The sequence below is a fragment of the Macrotis lagotis genome, chromosome 1 (assembly GCF_037893015.1).
Source record: "Macrotis lagotis isolate mMagLag1 chromosome 1, bilby.v1.9.chrom.fasta, whole genome shotgun sequence".
Classification (NCBI taxonomy): Eukaryota; Metazoa; Chordata; class Mammalia; order Peramelemorphia; family Peramelidae; genus Macrotis; species Macrotis lagotis.
In genome coordinates, this window is record NC_133658.1 from 787,900,776 (window position 1) to 787,925,126 (window position 24,351).

At 36.6% G+C, this 24,351-nt stretch overlaps 1 protein-coding gene across 9 annotated transcripts in view; it reads right to left on the reverse strand.

Moving 5' to 3' along the window:
* ALG9 (ALG9 alpha-1,2-mannosyltransferase) overlaps window positions 1–24,351 on the reverse strand; it is a 128,780-nt gene that overhangs the window by 85,760 nt on the left and 18,669 nt on the right. For all 9 annotated transcript variants that reach the window (XR_012474371.1, XR_012474369.1, XR_012474370.1 and 6 more), the window contains exons 7-8: window positions 17,385–17,472; window positions 16,423–16,528 (exon numbers count right to left, since the gene is read on the reverse strand). Coding sequence is in view for 5 of the 9 variants with exons in the window: in XM_074216661.1 (XP_074072762.1) it covers window positions 16,423–16,528; window positions 17,385–17,472 (194 nt within the window). In the remaining 4 variants the exon portion in view is untranslated. The remainder of the gene's footprint in view (window positions 1–16,422; window positions 16,529–17,384; window positions 17,473–24,351) is intronic.

Consider the following 24,351-nt stretch of genomic DNA (forward strand, 5'->3'; position numbering starts at 1 on the left):
GCAGAATTTATTCAGCTGAAATAAAAAAAAGGCAGAGACAGTGATCATAATTTCAGACAAAACAAAAATAAATCTAATTAAAAGAGATAATCAGGGAAACTATATTTTGCTATTTTCACTTTTAAAAATTTGTTTCTTTCTTGTGGTGTTTTCCCTTTTGTTCTGATTCTTCTTTTGCAGCATGACTAATATGGAAATATGTTAAACATGATTGTGTATTATGACCTATATCAGATTTATCACTCTCTTGTTTTAATTTTTTTTTTAGGTTTTTGCAAGGCAAATGGGGTTAAGTGGCTTGCCCAAGGCCACACAGCTAGGTAATTATTAAGTGTCTGAGACCGGATTTGAACCCAGGTAGTCCTGACTCCAGGGCGGGTGCTTTATCCACTTCGCCACCTAGCCGCCCCTTTATCAATCTCTTGTGAGGGGGAAGGGAAGAGAGAAAAATGTGGAACTCAAAATCTTACAAAAATAAATGTTGAAAACTATCTTAACATGTAATTGGGAAAAAAAATTTTAAATAAAAAAGAATTGAAGCAAAAATGTCCAGAATCACCATTCATATTCAAAACTGAAGAAGAAATGTTAGCTATACCAAGAAAACAGAAAAAGAAATTGAAGGAATACATATAGGCAATACAGAAACAAAAACTATCACTTTTTTTTTAGGTTTTTGCAAGGCAAATGGGGTTAAGTGATTTGCCCAAGGCCACACTGCTGGGTAATTATTAAGTGTCTGAGACCACATTTGAACTCAGGTACTCCTGACTCCAGAGTCAGTGCTCTATCCACTACGCCACCTAGCCTCCCCAAAACTATCACTTTTTGAAGATATAATTGTATATTTAGTGAACCCCAGAGCCAACTGAAATACTAATAGAAATAATTAACAACTTTAGCAAAGTTGAGAATATAAAATAAACCTACATAAATCATCAGCATTTCCATATATTACCAACAAAATCCAATAGGAAGAAATATCCTTTTAAATTAACTAGTATAATACACAAACTTGGTAGTCTACTTGTCCAGGCACACAGAAGAACTATATGAACATCATTACAAAATACTCTTTACACAAATACAGAACTAAATAACTGTAGAAACATTCATTGTTCAGGGGAAGATCAAGTCAATATAATAAAAATGACAATACTACCTAAATTAATTTACTTACTCAGTGGCATATCAAATAACTTTATACAACTAGAAAAAAATAATAAAATTCAACTGGAAAAATAAAAGGTCAAGACTATCAAGGGAATCAATTAAAAAAATGATGTGAAGGGGCAGCTAGGTGGCACAGTGAATAGAGCACAGACCCTGGAGTCACAAGGGCCTGAGTTCAAATACAGCCTCAGACACTAATAATTACCTAGTTGTGTGGCCTTGGGCAAGTCACTTAATCCCACTGCCTTGCAAAAAAAACAAACCTAAAAAAATTTTTTTTAAAATAATGTGAGGGAAGGCAGTTTAGCAATACTAGAAGTTGAACTATATTACAAAGCAGTGATCATCAAAACAATTTGGTACTGCACAAGAAATAGAGGCTGATTTCATAGAAATGGAATAGACCAGATATACAAAATATTGAAGCAAATGAGCACAGTAGAAAATTCCTAGTTATTGGGTCAAGAGCTCATTCTCTGACAAAAACTGGGAAATGGTCCAGCAGAAACTAGGCAAAGACAAACATTTTATACTGCATACTAAGATATGCTCATAAAGGGTTATATCATAAGCAAATTAGGGGAGCATGGAAAAAATTATCTGTCAAATCTATCAAATGGGGAAGAGTTCTTGATTAAAAAAAAGAGATAGATTCATGGGAGGTGAAATGGATAATTTTGATTACATAAAATTGAAAAGTTTTTCTACAAACAAAACCAATGCAGCCCAAGTTAGAAGAAAAGCAAGAAAATGGGGAAAACGTTTGCAGAAAGTTTCTCTGATAAAGGTCTCATTTCCCAAATATATAGAGAAATCAGGGCAAATACATAAAAATGGGAGTCATTTACCAATTGATAAATGTTAAAAAAATTATATAAGGTAATTTTCAGAGTCAGAAATTAAAGCTATCAATCATAAAAAACATTCAAAATCACTATAACTAGATAATTAGAGAAATGCAAATTAAAACAAATGAGGTACAAATCTATCGGATTAGCTAAAATGAAAGAAAAGGATACTAACAAATGCTGGAGGGGATATGAGAAAAAAAGGTACACTGATGCATTAATTGCAAAACTAGTCCATCCATTCCAGGGAACAATTTGGAACTATGCCCAAAGAGCTATAAAATTGCAAAATCTTTGACCCAGTAATATTACTACTATTAGACCTATACCCCAAAGTCAACAGACTTTTCCCCAAGGAGAACAAAGTTAAAGGAAAAAGACCCTAATATACAAAAATATTTATAGCAGCACTGTTTTATGGTGGTAAAGAATCAGAAACTGAGAGAACACCTATCAAATGGAGAATGGTTGAACAAGTTACAGTTTAAGAATTTGATGGAAAATTACAGTATTTTAAGAAATGATGAAGGGATCAGTTTCAGAAATATTTGGGTAGCAGGGTGGAGACAAGATGGTAAAAGTTGGGACACAACTAAACACTTAACATTCCCTTCCAAAAACATTGCCTCAAATTATGGAGCAGCAAAGCCAACAAAAGGGCAGAGGGAGACATTTTTCAGCCTAAGATAATTTAGGGTGCAGGCCTGGAACAAGGCAGGAACACCAGTGGTGGACCTTGGAAACATCTGTGCCAACAGTGGCTGAGGGGCTCCCAGGCTTAAGTCAGTAAGGGGGCAGACAGCAGGTCAGTAAGAGATTTCAGAGGGTCATTTGCCAATATTCAGTATAGCTGGCACTGATTGATAATTCTTTTGCCCATAAGCAAGTTGAGTTGAAGTTCCAAGGCAGAGAAGAGTATTTTGTGATAGGTCACAAAGAAGCAGGGATACCACATCTTCCTGGGTAATGAAAACCAGGACACCAGTAGTCACACCTTTCCTGGAATAAAACTGGGTTTCATTGGAAGCACCAAAAACTGAAAGCTTTCCATAACTAGCTCAGAAAACAGCAACACACAAAAGCCTGAAGTGTCTTCCCACCCCTCACTGAGCAGAAGTTAACCTCAACAAAAAGTTAGAAGTCAAGAAATAAACTGGAAAAATGAACAAACAATAACAAGAAAAAAGAACCTGACCATAAGAACTACTATGATAGCAGAGAAGACCAAGACATAAACTTAGAAGACAACAATGTAAAAACAACTATAAACATGGACTCAAAGAAAAATGCTAATTGGATCCAAGATCAATAAGAATTCCTGGAAGAGGTACAAAGAGATAAGAATGATAGAAGAAAAATTAGGAAAAGAAATGAGAGTGGTGCAGGAAAATCATGAAAAAGGGGCAGCTAGGTGATGTAGTGGATAGAACACTGGTTACGGAGTCAGGAGAATCTGAGTTCAAATTTGGTCTCAGACACTTAATACTTACTTAGCTGAAGACCTTGGGCAAGTCACTCCATTGCCTCGCAAAAAAAATAAAAGACAGCAAATCATGCAAAAAAAAAATTAACAACTTGACATAAGAAGCATAAAAAAACAGTAAAAATAACACCTTTTACAAACATATTTGAGGGGCAGCTAGGTGGCACAGTGGATAAAGCACCGGCCCTGGAGTCAGGAGTACCTGGATTCAAATACGGTCTCAGACACTTAATAATTACCTAGCTGTGTGGCCTTGGGCAAGCCACTTAACCCTACTGCCTTGCAAAAACCTAAAACAAAACAAAACAAAACAAAAAACAGTACTGTGCTAGATGAAATGACAAGCAGGGTAATTTCAGAAAAACTTGCAAAGATTTACATGAACTGATGCATAGTGAAATGAAGAGAACCAGGAGAATGTTGTACATAGTAACAACAATATTGTTTAATGAAAAACTGTGAATGACTCAGCTATTCTCAGCAATACAATTATCTAAGACAATCCCAAAGAATTAATGATGAAACATACTATTACCTCCAAAAAAAGAACTGATATTGTTTGAATACAGACTGAAGTATGCTATTTTTTTACTTTCTTTCATTTTTTTCCCCTTTTGTTTCTTACACAAAATAACTAATAAGGAATGCTTTACATAATTGCACATGTATAAATTATACTTCTTACCACCCAGAGAGGGGAAGGGGTTGGATGGAAGGGAGATATAGAATTTGGAACTTTAAATAAAATGTTTTGGGGGTGAGTAGGTGGTACAGTAGATAGAGAACTGGTCCTGGAGTCAGGAGGACCTGAGTTCAAATTCAGCCTCAGAAACTTAATACCTGTGTGACCTTGAGCAAGTCACTTAACCCCACGGCCTTGCAAAGAAACAAAAAAAGTTTTAAAAATTGGGGGGAAAAAGTAGAACTGATAAGGTACAAAATTTACTGAAAAAAATAATTCTTTTTTTTTGTTAGTTTGTTTTTGAATTTTGGTTTTTTGTAAGGCAATGGGGTTAAGTGACTTGCCCAAGATCACACAGTAACAATATAAGTATCTGAGGCTGGATTTGAACTCAGGTCCTCCTGATGCCAGGGCTAGTGTTCCATTCACTGCATCACCTAGCTGCCCCCCAAAGTAATTCTTTAAAAATTAGAATTGGGGGTGGCTAGGTGGCGTAGTGGATAAAGCACCGGCCTTGCAGTCAGGAGTACCTGGGTTCAAATCCGGTCTCAGACACTTAATAATTACCTAGCTGTGTGGCCTTGGGCAAGCCACTTAACCCCATTTGCATTGCAAAAAAAAAAAACCCTAAAAAAAACACCCCAAAAATTAGAATTGGAGGGTGGCTAGGTGGCACAGTGGATAGAGCACCAGCCCTGGAGTCAGAAGTACTTGAGTTCAAATCCAGCCTCAGACACTTAAAAATTACATAGCTGTGAGGCCTTGGGCAAGCCATTTAACCCCATTGCCTTGCAAAAACCTAAAAAAAAAAATTAGAATTGGGCAAGTGGAAGGTAATGACTACATAAGACTTTGAAAAACAACAAAACATAGTAAAAAGATAGAAAAAATTAGAAGAAAATGTGAAATGTCTCAGAGGAAAAAAAAGCTAACCCAGAAAATAGATCAAGAAGATATCATTTAAGAATTTTTTGAACTACCTGAAAGCCATGATTAAAAAACAAGAGCTATTTAAGGAAATTATAAAAGAAAACTGCCCAGATATCTAAAATCCAGAGAGTAAAATAAAAATTGAAAGAATCCACCAATCACCTTCTGAAAGAAATCCCCAAATGAAAACTCCTAAGTCAAAGAAAAAGTATTACAAATTGTCAGAAAAAAATAATTAAAATATTGTGAAGTCATTGCCAAGATCACACAAGATTTACCGGCTTCCACATTAAAGGAACAGAGAATTTAGAATGTGATATTCTGGAGGGCAAAGGAAGGCAAAGGAGCTAAGATTATAACCAAGGATAAGCTACCCATCAAAATTGAATATAATCCTCAAAAATGGATATTTAATGAAATAGAAAAACTTCAAAGTGTTCCCAATCAAAAGACCAGAGTTGAATAGAAAATTTGACATTTTCAAACAGAAGACTCAAAAGAAGCATAAAAAGGCATACATGAAGGTGTATATAAAGGATTCAATGGAGATAGACATTCCTATATGGGAAGATAGCACACATAACTCCCAAGAACTTTATCATTATTAAGGTAGTTAATTAAAAGAAGATGTCAGTTCATTATGTTGAGATACTCTCCAAAAAAAAGAATGTAGAGGTAAGAAAGAATAAATGGGAGAGGGGGGAAGGAAAAGGTAGAATGGGGCAAATTCTCTCATATGAAGGAGGTGCACAAGGACAAGTATTTATAGTGGAGGGGAAAATGGAGAGGGTAGGAGTGACAGGCAAAGCATGAATCTCACTCTCCATCAGAATTAGGTTCAAATAGCAAAGAATATATATCTGAATATGTGTATATAAGTGGTATAGAAATCTATCTTACTCATTAGGGAGAAAGGAGGATAAGAGGATATTAAAGGGGATAAGAGATATGAGGAAAAGGTGAACTGGGGGAGGCAAGAGTTGGAAACAAGACAGACTTTTGAGGAGGGACGAAATAAAAAGAAAGAGAAAGATAAACAGAAGGGGAAAGGGTTGGAGGGACTTGCCCATTGATCATAAGAAAATATAAATGGGATAAGTGAAAACAGAATCCAACAATATGTTGTATTCTTGGGACAAACACACACACACACACACACACACACACACACACACACACACACACACAGAGTTGAAATGAAGGGCTGAAGCAGAGCCTATCATGCTTTGGCAGAAATGACAAGGGCAACAGTGGCAATCATGATTTCAGACAAAACAAAGCAAAAATAGACCTAATGGTAAGGGAGAATCAGGAAACCACATTTTGTGAAAAGATACCATAGACAATAATATCAAAAAATTTGACAGCAAATTTTTCAGATAAAAATTTCATTTCTCAAATAAATGGAGAAATGAATCATATTTATAAAAATAAGAGCCATTCTCCAATTGACAAATGTTAAAAGATATGAATAGGCCATTTTCAGAAGAAGGAATCAAAGCTATCGACAGTCACATAAAAAATACTCTAAATCACTACTAATTAGAAAAAAAAGGAAAATTAAAACAATTCCAGTACCACTTTACATCTATCAGAAGTGTGAAATAGTCTGAACATTTTGTAGAACAATAAGGAACTGGGCCCAAAGGGCTATAAAACTATATATACCCTTTGACCCAACAATATCACTACTAGGTCTATATTCCAAAGAAATCAAAGAAAAAGGAAAAGGATTTCTATGTACAAAAATATTTATAGCAGTTCTTTTTGAGGGGATGTCCATCAATTGGAAATAGCTAAAGATGCTTGTGCCTCAGAAGGGAAGTGGCTAGTCTTGACAGCATATTAAAAAATAAAGACATCACCTTGCCAACAAAGGTCTGTATAGGCAAAGCTATGGTTTTTCTGGTAGCAATGCATGGTTGTGAAAATGGGACTATAAAGAAAGCCAAGCACCATAGAACTGACTTTCAAATTATGGAGCTAGGGAAAACTTTTGAGACTCTCTTAACAGCAGGGTGATCAAATCAGTCAATACCTAAAGAAATTAAGTGGCTATTCACTGGAAGGTCAAATACTGAAGCTTAAATACTTGATCACATAATGAGTGGCTAGGACTCATTGGAAAGACCCTGATGTTGGGAAAGATTGAAGGGAAAAGGAAAAGAGGACAGCAAAGGATGATGACATGGATAAATATTGCCATGGAAGCAACAAACACGAGCTTAGACAGACTTCAGGCAATAGAGGATAGAAGGCCCTGACATGCTATATCCATATCACAAAGAGACAGACAAAAGTGAACAACTAAACTTGCAAAAACAACTTGTGATATATGATTGTGATAGAGCACTACTATGCTATAAAAAAATGGCAAGGGAATGGTTTCAGGAAAAAACTCGACAGGAGCTGTATGAACTGAGAAGAACACCATGCACAGTGGTAACAATGATGTAATGATAATCAACTATGAAAGACTTGGTTACTCTGATCAATAATCCAAGACACTTCCAAAGGATTCATAATGAAAAAATGTTATCTGTCTTCAAATTCAGTTCAATCTGAAGTACAATTTTCTTGCTTTTTTTAATTCTTTTTTTTGGCAATATGGCTAATATGGAAATATATTTAGCATGATTTCACATGCAAACATCATACTATATCACTTCTCAGTGATTGAAGAAAAGGTAGGAGGGAGGGAGACAATCTGAAAGTTTTAAAAAGACAAGAATGCTCAAAATAAATGAAAAGAAAAAATACTTGAAGTGAGAAAAACTAAGAAAACAATATATACAGTAACAGAAATATTATAAATATTATCAACCAGAAAATACTTGATAAGGTTGATCAATACAATGATTCATCATAACTCCAAAGTCCTCATGATGTAAATGCTATCACCTCCAGAGAGAAAACTAATGGACTTACATAGAGACTGAAACATGCAGAAATGTGGTTTATATAAGTTCATATATATATATATATATATATATATATATATATAAAATATCATTATTTCTTGTCTTCTTAATGGATGTGAGAGGAGTGGAATAAGAGAGAAGGAATTGGAACTGAAAATACAAATTAAAAAATAAACTGATGAAAATATTCTCCCTCACATGACTAAATCATAGTTAATTTAGTACCAAGTCTTTGTTCAGGTAGTTCATCATACCAGGAATGCATTCATGAGCCTTTCATGACTACTTCAATCATTAGTGATCTTCCTTCTAAAATTACTACATATTTTATGTTCACTTATTTGTATATTTTTTTTGTTTCAATAGTAAGTTCCTAGAATAAAGGGATTGCTTCACTTTTGTTTTTATACCTATAATAATAGTAATAGCTAGCATTTATAAAGCACTTTAAAGTCTGCAAAGTGGTCACCCTATTTATCCCCCATAACCCTGGGAGAAGTGGTTATTATCAAGTCTGTTTTATAGATGAGGCAATGATCCTCAGACTTGTCTAGGGCCATCTAGTCAATAAGAACTCACTCAGGTCTTTCTCACTCTAAGGCAGGCACTTTTATCACTGTATCACCAACTCTTATCTTTCTATCTAGGACATTGCCTGGCATTCACTGAATGACTTGTTCTGTTCCTATGGTCAAATCTTTCACAGATCCTAGAAAAGTCATGTCTCCATTTCTTTTCTTATTTACCTAGCAGCCTCTACCTTCTCCAAAATATTCTCCATATTTTTCCAAATTCATTTTTTTTTAGGCCTGCCATGGTAACCATGTCTCTGCTACTTAACAACAATTCTTCTGTCACCTCCTAAACTCAACTCTGAATCATTTTCTTCAGTCTTTAATTATTCTCACCTAAATTGCCTGGTTTTATCACTTGCTGAATTTCTAATTTATTCACTCTGTTCAACTTTTTAGACTCCTTTTATTTCTTTTACAGCACATGCCAAGGAGACCTATTCATTCCTTAATAAACTCATTAATTTAGCAAATATTTATTAAAGTACTGTGCTAGATACAAGGGTATTCAAGATGGCATTCCTACTTTTAAAAAGTTTGCAACATAGTAAGGGAGAAAAGATTCATATGGAATGTAGATCATTTTCTACCTTGTTAAGTACTTTCTCATTACAAAGAAAATATATACCTGCTAAAGCTGATATACCATTTTGGAGTCCTTTGCCAAATGGCTGAATAATACTAGCTCACATTTATATGGCATAACAATTTACAAAACATTTTCCTGACAACTACCCTGAGAAGGAGGTAATGTGAATACTGAAAGGTTAAGTAAATTCTCCAAGATCACACCGGTAGTTAATTTAAAGCCAGTGCTTTCTCCATTCTACCACATGGCAGGTCCAAAATTAACTATGTTTAATCTAAGGATGGAGGAAAAGAAAGGAGTCCTGTACCTTTCCTCATTTGGCACAGATTTTAGAAACTGACCTCCATTTCCACTAAAACCAAGAAGCCACGTTCTATTTGTAATGAGAATAGGCTAGACCAATAAGATCAAGTGTGGAAGCAAGGATACCCATTATCACCAATATTATTCAGTTTTGTATTAGAAATGTCCATAATGGCAATAAGAGAAGAAAAAGAAATTGAAGGAATTAGAATGGGCAATGAGGTAATAATACTATCTCTCTCTGCAGTTATGATGACATAGTTGAAAAATCCTAGGGAATTCAACTAAAACGTTAGTTAAAAACAATAATTTTAGCAAAATAGCAGAATATAAAATAAATTCATATATATCATTAGCATTTCTATACATTATCAGCAAAATCCTGTAAGAAGAGATAGCAAGAGATAGCTATATTACTTAGCTCTATTTAAAATAACTGTAGATTGTATTAAAATACCTGCAAGTGTTTGTGCCAAGACAAATCCAGAAACTACATAAACATAATTATAAAATACTTCAGATTTAAATAATTGGAGAAATGTTAATTGTTCAGGGTGGGCAGAGCCAATACAATAAAAACAGCAATCCTACCTAAACTATTCTACTTATCCGATGCCATCCCAATTGGACTACCAAAATTTTTATATTATTGAACCAGAAGAAATAACAATAATATTTATTTGGAAATAAATGGTACTTTTTCAATTATAATTTAAGTTCATCTTCAATATTCACAGTATAAGATTCTGAATTCCAAAATTTTTTCTCTCCTTTCCTTCCCTTGCCCCTCCAACAAGACAGCAAGCAATCTGATATAGGTTTTATATATATGTGTGTGTGTGTGTGTATATATATATATATATATATATATATATATATATATATATATATATATGCAATCATGTTAAAACATTTTAAAAAATTCATTTGGGAGAACAGAAGTTCAAAAATATCAAAGGAACTAATAAAAATGTAAAGGAATGGGGTTTAGCAGTAGCAGTTCTTAAAACTATATTATAAAGTTGTAATTATCAAAACTCTCTGGTCCTGGCTAAGAAAGGATCAGTGGAACACAGTAGACATATAATATACAGTAGTAAATTATTATAGTAACTTTGTGTTTGACAAATGTAAAGACAAACTTTTGAGATAAGAATACACTATTTGGTTAAAAAAATTGTTGGGAAAACTGGAAAACAGTCTGACAGAAATTGGGTATAGATCTATATGTCACACCATTTAACATATGGTCAAAATGTATATGTGATTTAGTTATAAAGACAATTATCATAAGAAAGCTAGAAGAGTTTGGAACATATTTCCTCCTGAATCCTAGGCCAGTGCTCTATCCACTGCGCCACCTAGCTGCCCTGCAACATACTTCCTAACAGAATTATGGACAGAAGAATTTATGAATAAACAATAGATAAAAGAGCACTGTGAGATCTAAAATGGATAATTTTGATTATATTAAATGAAAAAAGTTTTGTACAAATAAAACCAATGGAACCAAGATTAGGAGGAAAGCAGAAAACTGGGGAAAAATTTTATAGACAGTTTCTTAGATAAAGGTCTCATATCTCAAAAATATAGAGAACTATATCAAACTTATAAGACTATGAATCACTACTCAACTGATAAATGGTCAGAGGATATGAACAGGCAACTTTTCAATGAAGAAGTCAACAGTATATATGGCCAAAGAAAAATGCTCTAAATCATTTTGATTAGGGAAATGCAAATTACAACCAAGATATCATCTCACATCTGTCAGATTAACTAAAATGATAGAAGGGGGAAATGACAAATGTTAGAGGAGATGCGGAAAAATTTAGACACTAAAACACTTTTGGTGGAACTATGAACTGATCCAGACATCTTGGAGAGTAATACCATCCTTTGACCCAACAATACCACTTATAGGTTTGTTTTTCAAGGTGATCAAGGAAAAGGTAAAAAGTATCTAAATGTTCCAAAATAATTCTAGCAGTTCCCTTTGAGCTGGTAAAAAATTGAAAACTGAGGAAATGCCTATCAATCTGGGAATGGTTAAACAAGTCTTTGTTTTATAATTAGTATGGAATTACTGTGTTGTAAGAAAGGATGAACTGGCTGATTTGAAATAATGAAAAGTGAAATGAGCAGAACCAATAATATACTGTATATAGTAACAGCAATATTACTCAAAGAATAACTGTGAACAACCAAGCTATTCTGAGCACTATAAATACTCAGACCAATTATAAAGAATCTATGAAAGATGCTACACACTACCAGAGAAAGAACTGATAAATACAAGAATGCATAGTACATTTTATATATATTTATAAATCTGTGTCAAATAGTGGCCTTTTCTAGTGTGGGGTGGGAAGGGAGGGAGGGAGATGGTTTGGAATTTAAAATATAACAAATATATAAACAAAATTAATTTAGTTTACCTCTTGCCTAAATTACTTTACTATTTGGTCTTCCTTGTGTCAGTCTCTTCCTCTTTAATCACACTCCTGAGAAAGGGATTTTACTAATACATACCAGTCTAACCATGTCACTTCACTGTCTTGTTTTTTTTCTTTTGCAAATGGGTCCTTCTATGCCGTCTAGGTTGGAAATGCATATTTCTCATGGCACTGGTACTTGAACCAGCTCCATTTCTAACCAGGGCTCATTTGCCCCTTCTTAGATAGCTCAATGGTCCCCCATTTTCTGGGGCTCAAGATGTTGGTGCCAGACTTAGTATGAACAATCAGTTTTGGTCCACTGCAGCTCAGACCTCCTGAGCTTAAATCATTTCACAGCCTCAGACTCCTCAGGAGCAGGAATTAAATGCATGTGTCATCATACCCAGTCATTCAACTAATCAAAAAAAAAATTCACTGAATCCTTACTGCATAAAGGGAAAATAGAAACTTCTTAGACTTTCATTTAAAGTTCTCTGGGTCCAAATTACCTTTTTCAGTCATTTTATACTACCCTTCTCTTTGTGAACTCATAAATTCCAGAAAAACTGAACTCTACCCAGTCCTCCCTTTCCACATTTCTTCATTCATTCAGGATATCTCCTAGTCTAGGAAAACACTTCTGTTGCACTTGTGTTGGTTAAAATGCTTGAAATCCTTTAAGACTTAATTCTTTCTTCATGAAACTTTCCCTTGTTGCCATGTCCCTCCCTATCTCCCCTCTCCCCCCACCCCACCCCCCAAATCAAACACCTTGATCTCTCCCAAGTTTTTTTTAATATAGATTTGCTTGTGGTTGTTAACACTTTTATGTTCCAGATCTTCAGCCCTAGGTCTACCACTGTCCTGACTGGTAGATGCCTCTCCTGGACCACTACATCTGAGAAGTTCCAGTCATATTCCATTTCATTCCATCCTCTCTAAGATCTTTGCCTCCATATTGCCAACAATATCCTTCAGTTCAAAGAAGGATCAGATCCACAAAGTCGTAGTTTCTGAATGGGGGGTGTGTCAGATTTCCCCCACTGTTCCATCAGCCATCCCTGTAATTATGCTATTTGTGTTGTCTCCTCTTATTAGAATGTAAGCTCCTCCCAGACAAGAACTGTCTCTGCTTTTTTATTTGTATCTTCCATTAATTAATTAATTAATAAATATGCATTAATCATATTTACTAAATATAGCAAAGCAATTGGTGCTTTTTTTAATTCCTTCATCTATTTCTGCATCCCTATTACATTCAAGGAGTATACTGTATTATATTTCCCTCTATTCTCATAAATTTCTTGTGTTGTCTTTTATCTTTGTATCTTCTCTTGAACATAGTAAAGTGTCTTATATACAGTAATTGTTTAGAAATGTTGGCTGAATTTTATTTTCATTTTCTAAAGACACTTACTAGATGACCTTTCCTGCATTCATGATGCTAACAAGAGCCCCTTGAACCCCCCATAATCTCTCCCCTTCTAGAAGCAGCAAAGCACTGATTCAATTGAAAAACTAGGCTAATGCTCAAGAAAAGAACTGCTAATGCCTCTGCTTTTCTCCTCAGATATACCACAGATGCCTAACAAAGTAAAACCAGAGGAGGAAAAAACTCAAACCTAAAACAGAATGTGGGCCTCATTTCCAACCCTCCCCTATACTCTTTTCCCATTTCTAGATTTAATAATTATTCAGTCAGAAATACCAGACAATTAAGTACCCTTGGTTGAACTTTGAAGGAAATTACTTGAATTATTGCAAATAATAGATTATCATTTGCCAAGGTAGAGATGCCAAATTTTCAAAATTATGCTCAAATTAATGCAATTTATTCACCCACACAAAATGGATACTGTATTTCCAAAAGGCTCAATGTGAATTGTTTTTTAATGTTTACTTTAGGACTAAAAGAATAGTTTTCCTCCTATGTATTTTTTTTGTGGAACCAAGTAAAACCGTACAAGTAAATTTATCATATCAAAATAAACTATAAGAAAATAAAAAATAAAGCAAGGGTATATGGTAGAAGGGAGACACCTAGTGGCAAAACTTAGAATCGTGGCTTTCACCCATAGCTCAGAGACAAGGAAAGGAAATTTCTAAGTCTCTACAGCTAAGCCCTAGTCTCTACCCAGTGTGCTTCATCTGAATTCAGCAAACATTTATTAAGTGACTATTGTGTGGAAGGCAAAATTCTGGGCACAGGTTTGGTAAAAGAAGAAAAACAAAACTGTCCCTTTCTTCACAGTTCTACATTCTTTTTGGAGGAATGCAAGTCTAACATGAGATGACTGGAACCCCAGGAGCTGCAGGAATCAAGATAAGACTCAGTGGAAGAGGAGGAAAACCAAAGACAAATAAGGAGAGGGAATGCAGTCCAGACCCGTAACACCAAACATTCCAAAGCAGGAAAGGGGTATGCTGAATATAGCTGCTCAGACTAGAACATCGAGTGTGGGAGAGAAGGCTAGAAAGATAGGTCAGGTAAGGCTCTGTGTTGGATCCTCAAAGTACCAGAGGACATGGAAAGATTTTGAGCAGGAAAGAAACACCTTAAAAAGAGTGTGAAGGGGCAGCTAGGGGGCACAGTGGATAGAGCACCGGCCCTGGAGTCAGGAGTACTTGAGTTCAAATCCGGCCTCAGACACTTTAATAATTACCTAGCTGTGTGGCCTTGGGCAAGCCACTTAATCCCATTTGCCCTGCAAAAAACCTTTAAAAAAAAAAAAAGAGTGTGAAGCAGTTAGTAGACCATGTAAAAATCTGCTACTATAACCCAGGAAATAGTGGTACGGTTCTGAACTAGGGGCTGTGTAAACAGAAAGAAGGGGACGAATGCAAGAGATGCTAAGGAGGCAGGAGAGATGGGAGCACAAGAAAGGATTATCGCCAGAAGATCCTAACTTTGGAGCTCCATCACCTAGTCTAACCCCCTTCAATTTTATTTGTTTCAAATAAGCAAAATCCCCCTTCTCTCCTTTCTATCATCCTAAATAAGTCTTTGTAATAAAGTCTATGGAACAAATACAAATAATCAAGGAAAGCCCATTCCCATATTGATCAGATCCTAAAATCTATATATTTTAAACAGTACTTGGGAGTCCATTACCTGTCTGTGAGGAAAGGGCTATCATGCTACATTATGAGTGCTCTGGAATAGTTAAATTCTCTCTATTTAAAAAAATGAAGAAACTGAAGCTCAGAGAGTTGAAAATTCTTGCCCTCTGTTACAAAAGCAGAAAGTGATCAAATTGAGAACCTTTGGCTATAAATGCAGGGGGTCTTTCTTTTTTTCCCTCAACAGCTTATTTGGTTCTCAAAGTCATACACATACAGTGATCTAGAAAGCTAACAATTATGTTTTAGGTTCAAAAACAAAAGCATTCAAACATGAATGCGCACATCAACTATGAGGGTGATTTGACAGTACTTAAATTCTATAATCATTAAGTTTTACTTTGTTGCTTCAGAATCCTCATTAAGCCAAACAGTAATTCCATTTGTGGAGTTTCTTTGTAAAAGAATGTCATCTTCAACTATATGATTCACACCATGGCACCTAAGTTTAGATAAATATATTAAGTGCACTATTTTGACCAAAGCTAACCTACATATAGCACAAACGGATAATTATGCTTGATATGAGTCACTTTATGCTAGTCTAACAAGTCTTTTTTAAAGTTCAGTATTTGAAGAACAAACCCTTTTAAGTACACACGGCAATTAAAAGAAAAAAGAGCATCTATGTTAATAAAATTATGTGCAAAGAATTATAAGTGATACATTAATAAATCCAGTTATCAAGGCAATTTAAAAAAAATTGGTGATGTTTGACATCACTATTAACAAAATTTAGATTCATTCTTAGAAAAAGTTTGATCTCAGACTAAATTTATCTAATGCCAGCCCTTTTATCAATATGTCCAACTCGCTATACAGTTTTCCCAAGTCTTTATCTTTCCCTTTACATCAGGGGGTTCTTAATCTCAGGAAGAGTATTCCTATATAATTGACTTCCTTTGTAGTTTATTAGATTCACTTAAAAATATTCTGAGAAGGGTTCCTAGGCTTCACTGGACTGTCAAAGGGCCCCCAACACACAAAAATGGTTAAGAATACTTGCTTTAGATAGAATTAATGAAAATTTTATAACAATGTTGATAGACTTTGCATGCACAGCAAAATCATCAAAACTCTAGAGCTGAAGATAAGAGAATGCAGAACAAAAAGAGTTTCCATGGAGACTCAAAGATCTGTCAAGTCCATAACTTTTTGCTCAGTTCCTGCTATGTGCCTTCCACTGTGATAAATCCATCAAGAAGTCACCCTAGAAATATCACGACCCCTTTTTTTAATAAGGTCAGAAAAAGAACAAAAGCAAGATGCCATCTTTATTCAGTCAAGAGAAAGGAAGTTAAGTTCTGGAGCTTAGAAGTGTGAAGCTAACTCTTGAAACTTCTTGAAATTCCTTAGAACTTACCATAAAGATCAGGTCCATGGGCTGTAAAAACATTATATAAAACAATGTTGAGAGGTGCAATCACCAACTTCCCATAGTAGTAGCTATCAATGACCACTGTGGGTACCTAGAAAGAAGAAATTCAATTCCAATTAACCCAGTTAAGAAACATAAGATAATACAGAGCACTGTAAATACTTGATGGACAGGATTTTTTTTTTGACAGTTTTTACTAGATGTTGGTAGTTGATTGATTGGGAGAGGCATAAGACACAGTTTTTTCCTCATAGAGTTTACAATCTTGTAGGAAGACAACAACAAATACACAAATAAAAATAGCCCAAATAAATTAAAATAGCTAAGGACACACAGAAGGCTGGTATGTTTTAAAATATTTCCAGTGGCAAAAAGAGTTAGAGGGAAGGAGCTATTCTAGGCTTAGGTAATAGTGTGGAGAGAAGCAAAGGGGCAGAAACATAGAAGAACTAGACAGGAGACATAAATTCAGTTTGCTAAAGCTAAGACTAGTGAAAGGGAATAATATTAGATAGGTCTGGATGAAATGGTCCTAGATTTTAGAGGACTTTTAATGCTGAGAAGATTTTTTTTTTTGTAGAGACTGCAATAACTATAGTTATGCCCCAAATTTTTGTTTCCTAATTTCTTTTTTTTATTCCATATTTTGGCCACTGTCAAAAACAAAATATAGAAATAAGAAAAAGGGTGACATGTGAAAGTATAAACTTCCATTATTTATATCTTAAGAAGAAAGTGACAAAGTTCTGTTTGACTCCATGTCCCCTTCTCAACCTCATATATGGATGTCTTTTCTAGATTGCAACACTACTTTATTATTTGAATAATTGCAGTCAATATCTATCTAAATTAACTTGCCTAAAAGTTCTATCTTATGCTCCCCCTGTAAATTCATGCTCTCCAAGTTTTCTATTTAACACAATTAAATACAGACAAAAAAGACTCACCAGAAAGAGTATTATGGCTATTAGTGACCAGTGAAGAAAACTCTTCCACCTTCGTTTCATGACCAGCAAATCAAAGGCAATAGGTAATCTAGGGACATTCAACAAGGAAAGATGGTTTGAGGAAAAACTACCTTGAAAATTATCAATAATAGTAATGGACATTTAAATGGTGATACTTTCAGATTTGTAAAGCACTTTCAAATGATAGGTAGGAAAAGTATTAGTATTCCAGTTTTACAAATGAATAAAGATTCAGTGAAACTAAACTGCCTGTCGAGGGTCACCTGATCAGTGTCTTAGCCAGGACACAAAACCAGGTCTTTTGATTCTTCCACTATTTTTTTTTTGCTATACTACATGAAAGATTAAAAATATCCAGATAAATTGATTAGATTCACAAATACTATGCACCGAGTTAAGAGTAGTATTCTTGGGCAGTTAGGTGGCACAATAGATAAAGAACTGGCCCTGAGTTCAGACACTTAATAATTACCTAGCTGTGTGACCTGGGGCAAGTCACTTAACTCCACTGCCTTGCCAAAAGAAAAAGTAGAATTGTTCTAAATGATATGATGCAAAAAGTAAAACTAGTACATTAATTGTCTATTTTTTTAACTTACTTTTTTTATTTTTTTAAGGTCACACATTTGTAGTCCTGAAAAATAGTTCCATAAGTCATCTTGTGAATGAATGAAAACAGACTAAAAAAATAAATAAAGCTCAAAATTTTTTTTTAAGTTTTATTAAAAAGTATGCTTCAGTCTGTATTTAGATATCATCAGTTCTTTCACTGGGGATGGATAGTATTTTTCATAAGAAGTCCTTCAGAGTTATCTTGGATCACTGTGTTTGTCAAGAATGCCTAAAGTCATTCACTTTGTACATTAGCTCATGTAAGCTGTTCCAGGTTTTTCTGAGAGTATCCTGCTCAGCATTTCTTATAACACAATAGTATTCCACCACAACCACACAGCACAATTTGTTCAGCCATTCTCCAAATGATGGGCATTCCCTAAATTTCCAATTCTTTGCCACCAGAAAAAGGCTGCCATAAATATTTTTGCACATGTGCTATTTTTAAAAAACTCTTTTGAGATACAGACCTAATAGTGAGTGGTGTTACTAAGTCAAAGGGTATGCATGAGTGTAGTTCCAAATTCAGAAGAGTTGAATCAGATGAACAGTCTGTTTCTTTAGAGACTCACATATAATCACATTCAATTAAAATGATGGATTTAATGAGAATTTTAGTTTCTATATAGTATTCCATTTTATCTGAATTCACATCCCCAATCATGACTATTTTAAATAAATGAAGAAAAAATAGAATACGTTAAGATGATTTCTGAGATTCCTTACAACTCAGAAATCGTTTATCACTGATCTTTGGATCACATACTGGAATATCACTAGTCTAAATTAATAGTAATCTCAATAATCCTGACAATCCTAGAATGACAGAGATGTTGGAATCATCTAGCTTCATCCGTTACCTGAAGCATGAATTTTCTCTAAAACATTCCTGAAAAATTATCATCTGGCCATTGCCTGAAGACTACCTATGTCAGGGAAAACGTGACCTCCTGGAGAAGTTTGTGCCATTTTTGGAAGCCCCTAATTGTCAGGAAGTTAGATAATCATCTTTTTTGTTTAATGTTTTTATTTCATAATAATAAACTTAACTCTGCAATCTAGTCAGACATGTACAAAGAAAAGGGAAATGAAATCTAAAGAGAATTGTAGGAAATGAGAGCACCAGGATTACAGGGCACGACAGATTGGAGGTTCCCTGCCCAACTACAGAAGAATGGCTTAGTGCTTAGACAAAAAAGGAAAAAGTAACAGTAACAGTGATCTTTTTCCTATTCTTGTCATTCTAGAATCTGAAGCTATATGGCTTCCACAACGTTCATGTTTTCTTTTACCTAGTCAAAGATCATATTCTTGGCATACAACCAATTAGTTTCAGCAGTAGGATGAAAAATTGGGAAACATTTGTGTTTGTCATGAACAAGATGTTAGGGCTAGTGTGCTTGAGGATGACATTATCATCAGCATAGTTCTCCCCACAGATGAGCTTGGTGTTAGTGACACCATGGCCTATGAAGTCACCACTCCAGCATAGGAACCCACAGACAACCTTGTGAAAGCAGAATCCCTTGTAACCAAAGCCTCTCTCTCCAATGCTCAGAGTATGAATTTTTTCTGCTGGTTTTAGAATCCTGTCTGCAAATAACTTAAAAATAACTCCATCCAGGTGGTCATTATTGGCAGAGATGTCAAAATGCGTGGCAGGGCTGACCAGGGCCACAGATGGTAAAGGCAGAGACAACGAGAACTGGTGGATGGCAGGACAAGTAAAAACCGTAAGGCTCCTAACATCCACAAAGCTTTGCATAGCCATCTTAAACTGAGCATGTGCAAAACAGGACTCATTATCATTCCCTCTAAGGCCTCCCCTTCTCCAAATAACCCTAATCACCCAGGTGATAGGCTCAACATCAACTCCTCACTGTTATTCACCTGAAAAATCCAATTTGCTAAGTTCTATTGTTTCTATCTTCATGCTATTTCTTGTATATGTCCCCTTCTATCTACTCACACAACTGCCCTCTAGGTGTAGGTCCAGGACCTCACTCCAGTCACTCCTGCTCCTATACATCCTCCACTGAGCTGCCAGGGTGACCTTATTAGAGTGACTGGTCATGTCACACATTGCAGGGTTTCTCCAGGGGCTCCTCATTATCTCCAAGCTCAAACAGAAAATCCTTTGTTTGGATTTTAAAGCCCTTCCAGCCTTCTAGCCCTTGACTTCTGTCCCTACCCTCTGATCCAGCCACCCCAGCCTTCTAGCTGTTCTTCTCCCATGACATCCCATCTCCAAACTGTAAACCTGGTGGTTCCCCCACCTGGAACATTCTCCTTCTTTACTTCTGCAGAGTTCCTGTCCAGTCACCCGGTACTGCCTCAGATTTCCTTTGAGATTACTTCATCTCTCTCTGTCTCTGTCTCTCTCTGTCTCTATCTCTTTATCTGTCTTTTTCTCTGTCTCTCTCTCTCTCTGTCTCTCTCCCTCCGCTTAAACATTGACTCCACCATCAGAAAGGGAGTTCTTTTAGTGTTATTTTCTTTTCTTTGATTCCCCAGAGCACAATGCCTCACATATGGTAAATGCCTAATAAATCCCTGTTAACTGACTGAACTCCTTTTTGGCTCTGGGACAACAGATAGTTTCTATGGGTGGAAAAAGGAGAAAGTGATCATTTATAGTAAAGATAATCGCAAAACATACCAATACAATTTTTTTAAAAGAATGTAAACTGAGATAGGTGGATGGCACACTGGATAGAGCACCTGCCCAAGTCAGGAGGACCCAGATTCAAATTTAACTTCAGACACTTTTTTCCTCTTTCAGAGGAGTGACCTTCAATTCTGCAATTGAAAGCAAGCTTTCAATCTTTCAAATGAGCAGTTGCATTTGAGGATAAAGTTCTGTGGGTGGAGGGAGAGAAGAGGAAATTCTGGAGATAACTATAAATTCAGTTAAAGATGAAAAAATAAAATGTTTTCTTCTCTCCAAAGCACAAAGCAATGACAGTAAGCCTGGGACCAACCAAGAGTGATGAGTTCATATAGAACAGCTTTGGTGCCTAGTTCTGTAGGCTTTAGATTCACAGTACAACAGAATAGGGCAAATTTAATTCAAGAATTCAGGGAGGTCCTTACAACAAGCAGTTTTACAACTCTGAAACTATGGTCACAGTGAGGCCTTGTATAGCTGTTCAACCTTCCTGGGCAAGTCACTTAACCCTGGCTGAATCCAATAAATAAAATAAAGAGAATTTAAATTTGAGGTTAGGGACCTGCTCAAATCTGTATTTATATACACAGTGCTTGTTGTTTTTCAATTGTGTCTGAGTCTTTGTAATCCTATTTGGAATTTACTTGGCTATGATAGTGGAATGTTTTGCCATTTCCTTCTCTGGCTCATTTTGCATATGATGAAGTGAGGTCAGAGTTGTGACTTGGGGCGGCTAGGTGGCACAGTGGCCAGAGCACAAGCCCTGGAGTCAGGAGGACCTGAGTTCAAATCTGACCTCAGACACTTAATAATTACCTAGCTGTATGGCCTTGGGCAAGCCACTTAACCCCATTTGCCTTGCAAAAACAAAAAAGCAAAAAAAAAACCAAACAGTTGTGACTTGCCCAGGGTCACACAGCTAGGAAGTGTCTGAGGCAAGATACCTCACAGAGATGAGTCTTCCTGACTCCCTCCCAGTCCTCTATCTACTGTACCACAAGTGTCTAGGACATAGAAAGCCCTTTATAAATGCTTGATTAATTGACTGCCTTTCATAGATCTTTCATTATATTCCTTCCAACAGAGTTAAACTTCTCAAATAAGTATGGCTCCAGAAGAAGGGATCGAGTCTTAGGCACTCTCTGATAAAACTCATGGGCTAAGGACTCTAAACTAAACTTTCGAGAGACAGAACCCACAAAGGGACCCAGAGAGGCAGTTCTCCTACTCAAGGTAACCTGGAAAAGAGAAGAAAGACTCTGCTCCCCGGGATCGGAGGGGCGGCCCGCCAGAGCCAAAGAACTTCAGCCTCCTGGAGGCAGCCCCAGGGTGCTGGGAGCTGGGGCTCACAGCAGCAGGGGAGTCTCCTGAGCTGCACCCTGGGGAGCACTGGGCACAAAGTGCCAGAGCGAGCACGTGGAGCCCAGCCCTCAGGGCACACAGCAAGCAGCATGGTCTTTCTGCAGCCCAGAGCAGGAAACAGAAGCAGGTGGAGCCAGTAAGCAGGAGCCCCCAGGGCATGAGCCCATTGAGCTGAGGGAGGGGAGTGAAGAGAGACTGCCAAGCTCTGTCCTCTGCCCCTGGAACAGGACTCTGGGGCTCTGACCAAATTCAGATCCTGATCCCAGTCTAGGCCCCCATAGAACAGCAGGGACCCCCCACCTCAGCCCCATGGCAGAGGGGGGCGCTTATGGTCATTCACAGACCATGAGGGAGGACAGAGCCTCACACACTGAGACCCTTGTGGGAGTGTCCCAAAAGCTCAGGAAGCACCCCCAAACCAGGCCCAGGCTGGGAAAATGAGCAAGCAGAGAAACAAAAGGAAGACTATTGAGAAATATTTTGCAAATGAGCCCAAGAAGGACCAAAATACTCAGTCTGAAGATGAGGAAGCATAAGCTCCTGCATCTAAAGACTCCAAGAAAAACAGAAATTGGGCTCAGGCTATGACAGAGATCAAAAAAGACTGAAAATCAAATGAGGGAGTTGGAAGAAAAACTGGGAAAAGAAAGGAGAGAGATGCAGGAGAAACATGAAAATGAAGTCAGCAGCTTAGTCAAGGAAATCCAAAAAAATGCTGAAGAAAATAGCATGCTAAAAACCAGCTTAGGTCAAATGGACAAAACAGATCAAAAAGTTATTGAGGAGAAGAATGCTTTAAAAAGCAAAATTGGCCAGATGGAAAAAGAGATTAGAAAACTCTCTGAGGAGAACAAATCCTTCAGACAAAGAATAGAATTCAGGGAGATTGATGAATTTACCAGAAATCAGGAATCAATACTTCAAAACAAAAAAAATAAAAAATTAGAAGAAAATGTGAACTATTTTATTGAAAAAACAACTGATATGGAAAACAGACTTAGGAAAGATAATTTAAAAATTATTGGAATACCTGAAAGTCATGATCAGGAAAAGAGCCTTGACATCATTTCCAAAGAATTACTACAGGAAAATTGCCCTGATATTCTAGAAGCAGAGGGTAAAATAGAAATGGAGAGAATCCACTGATCCCCCATAGAAAGAGATCCCAAAAAACTAACCCCTAGGAATATTATAGCCAAGTTCCAGAACTCCCAAGTCAAAGAGAAAATATTACAAGCAGCCAGAAGGACACAGTTCAAATATCGTGGAGCTGCAGTCAGGATCACACAGGACTTAGCAGCAACTACATTGGAAGCTCGTAGGGCTTGGAATATAATATACTGGAAGGCAAAAGAGCTTAGAATGCAGCCAGGAATAACTACCCAGCAAGGCTGAATGTCCTCTTCCAGGGAAAAAGATGGACTTTCAATGAACCGGGGGATTTCAAAGGTTCCTTTTGGAATGGCCAGAGCTGAACAGAAGGTTTGATCTTCAGATACAGGACTCAGGTGAAGCATGGAGATTGGGGGGGGGGGGAATATGAGGGACTTAATGAGGATGAACTGCATGTATTCCTGCATAGAAAAATGACACTGATAATACTCATATGAACCTTCTCAGTTAATAGAGCAGGTAGAGGGAGCTTTTATAGTTGAAGCACAGGAAAAAGCTGAATTTGAAGATAAAATATGGTGTAAAAATGGAGTCAATAGAAAAAAAGGGAAATGGAATGGGAGAAAGAAAAAGGAGAGGGGGAATAGTCCAAGATATTTCACATAATAAGATTTTTTTTTATTACAAGGAGCTATTGCAATGATATGGAAGGGGGAGGCAAGGGGGAATGAGGGAACCTTTGCTCTCATCAGAGGTGGCTAGGAGAGGAAACAGCATATATACTCAATGGGGTATAGACATCTGGAGTAAGAAGGAGCGGGGAGCAGGGGGAAGGGGTGGGGATGTGAATAAAGGAGGAGAGGATGGACCATGGGGGGAGAGTGGTCAGATATAACACATTTTCCTTTTTACTTCTTGCAAGGGGCTGGGATTGGAAGGCCTGCCCAGGACCATAGGGCCAGGTGGATTCTGGGCCTAAGGGGTGGTATGGGGGCTCAGGGCTTCTTGGCCCCAGGACCAGGGATCTGTCTGCTGCACCACTCAGCAACCCTACAGCAGAGTCAGAGTGAAAAGGTAGAGAAAATATAGTACATGGTAATGGGGAAATAAGAAAGGAGGGAGTGGTGATCAGCAATGGCAACGTTGGAAAAATATGAAAGTAACTTTTGTGATGGACTTATCATAAAGAAT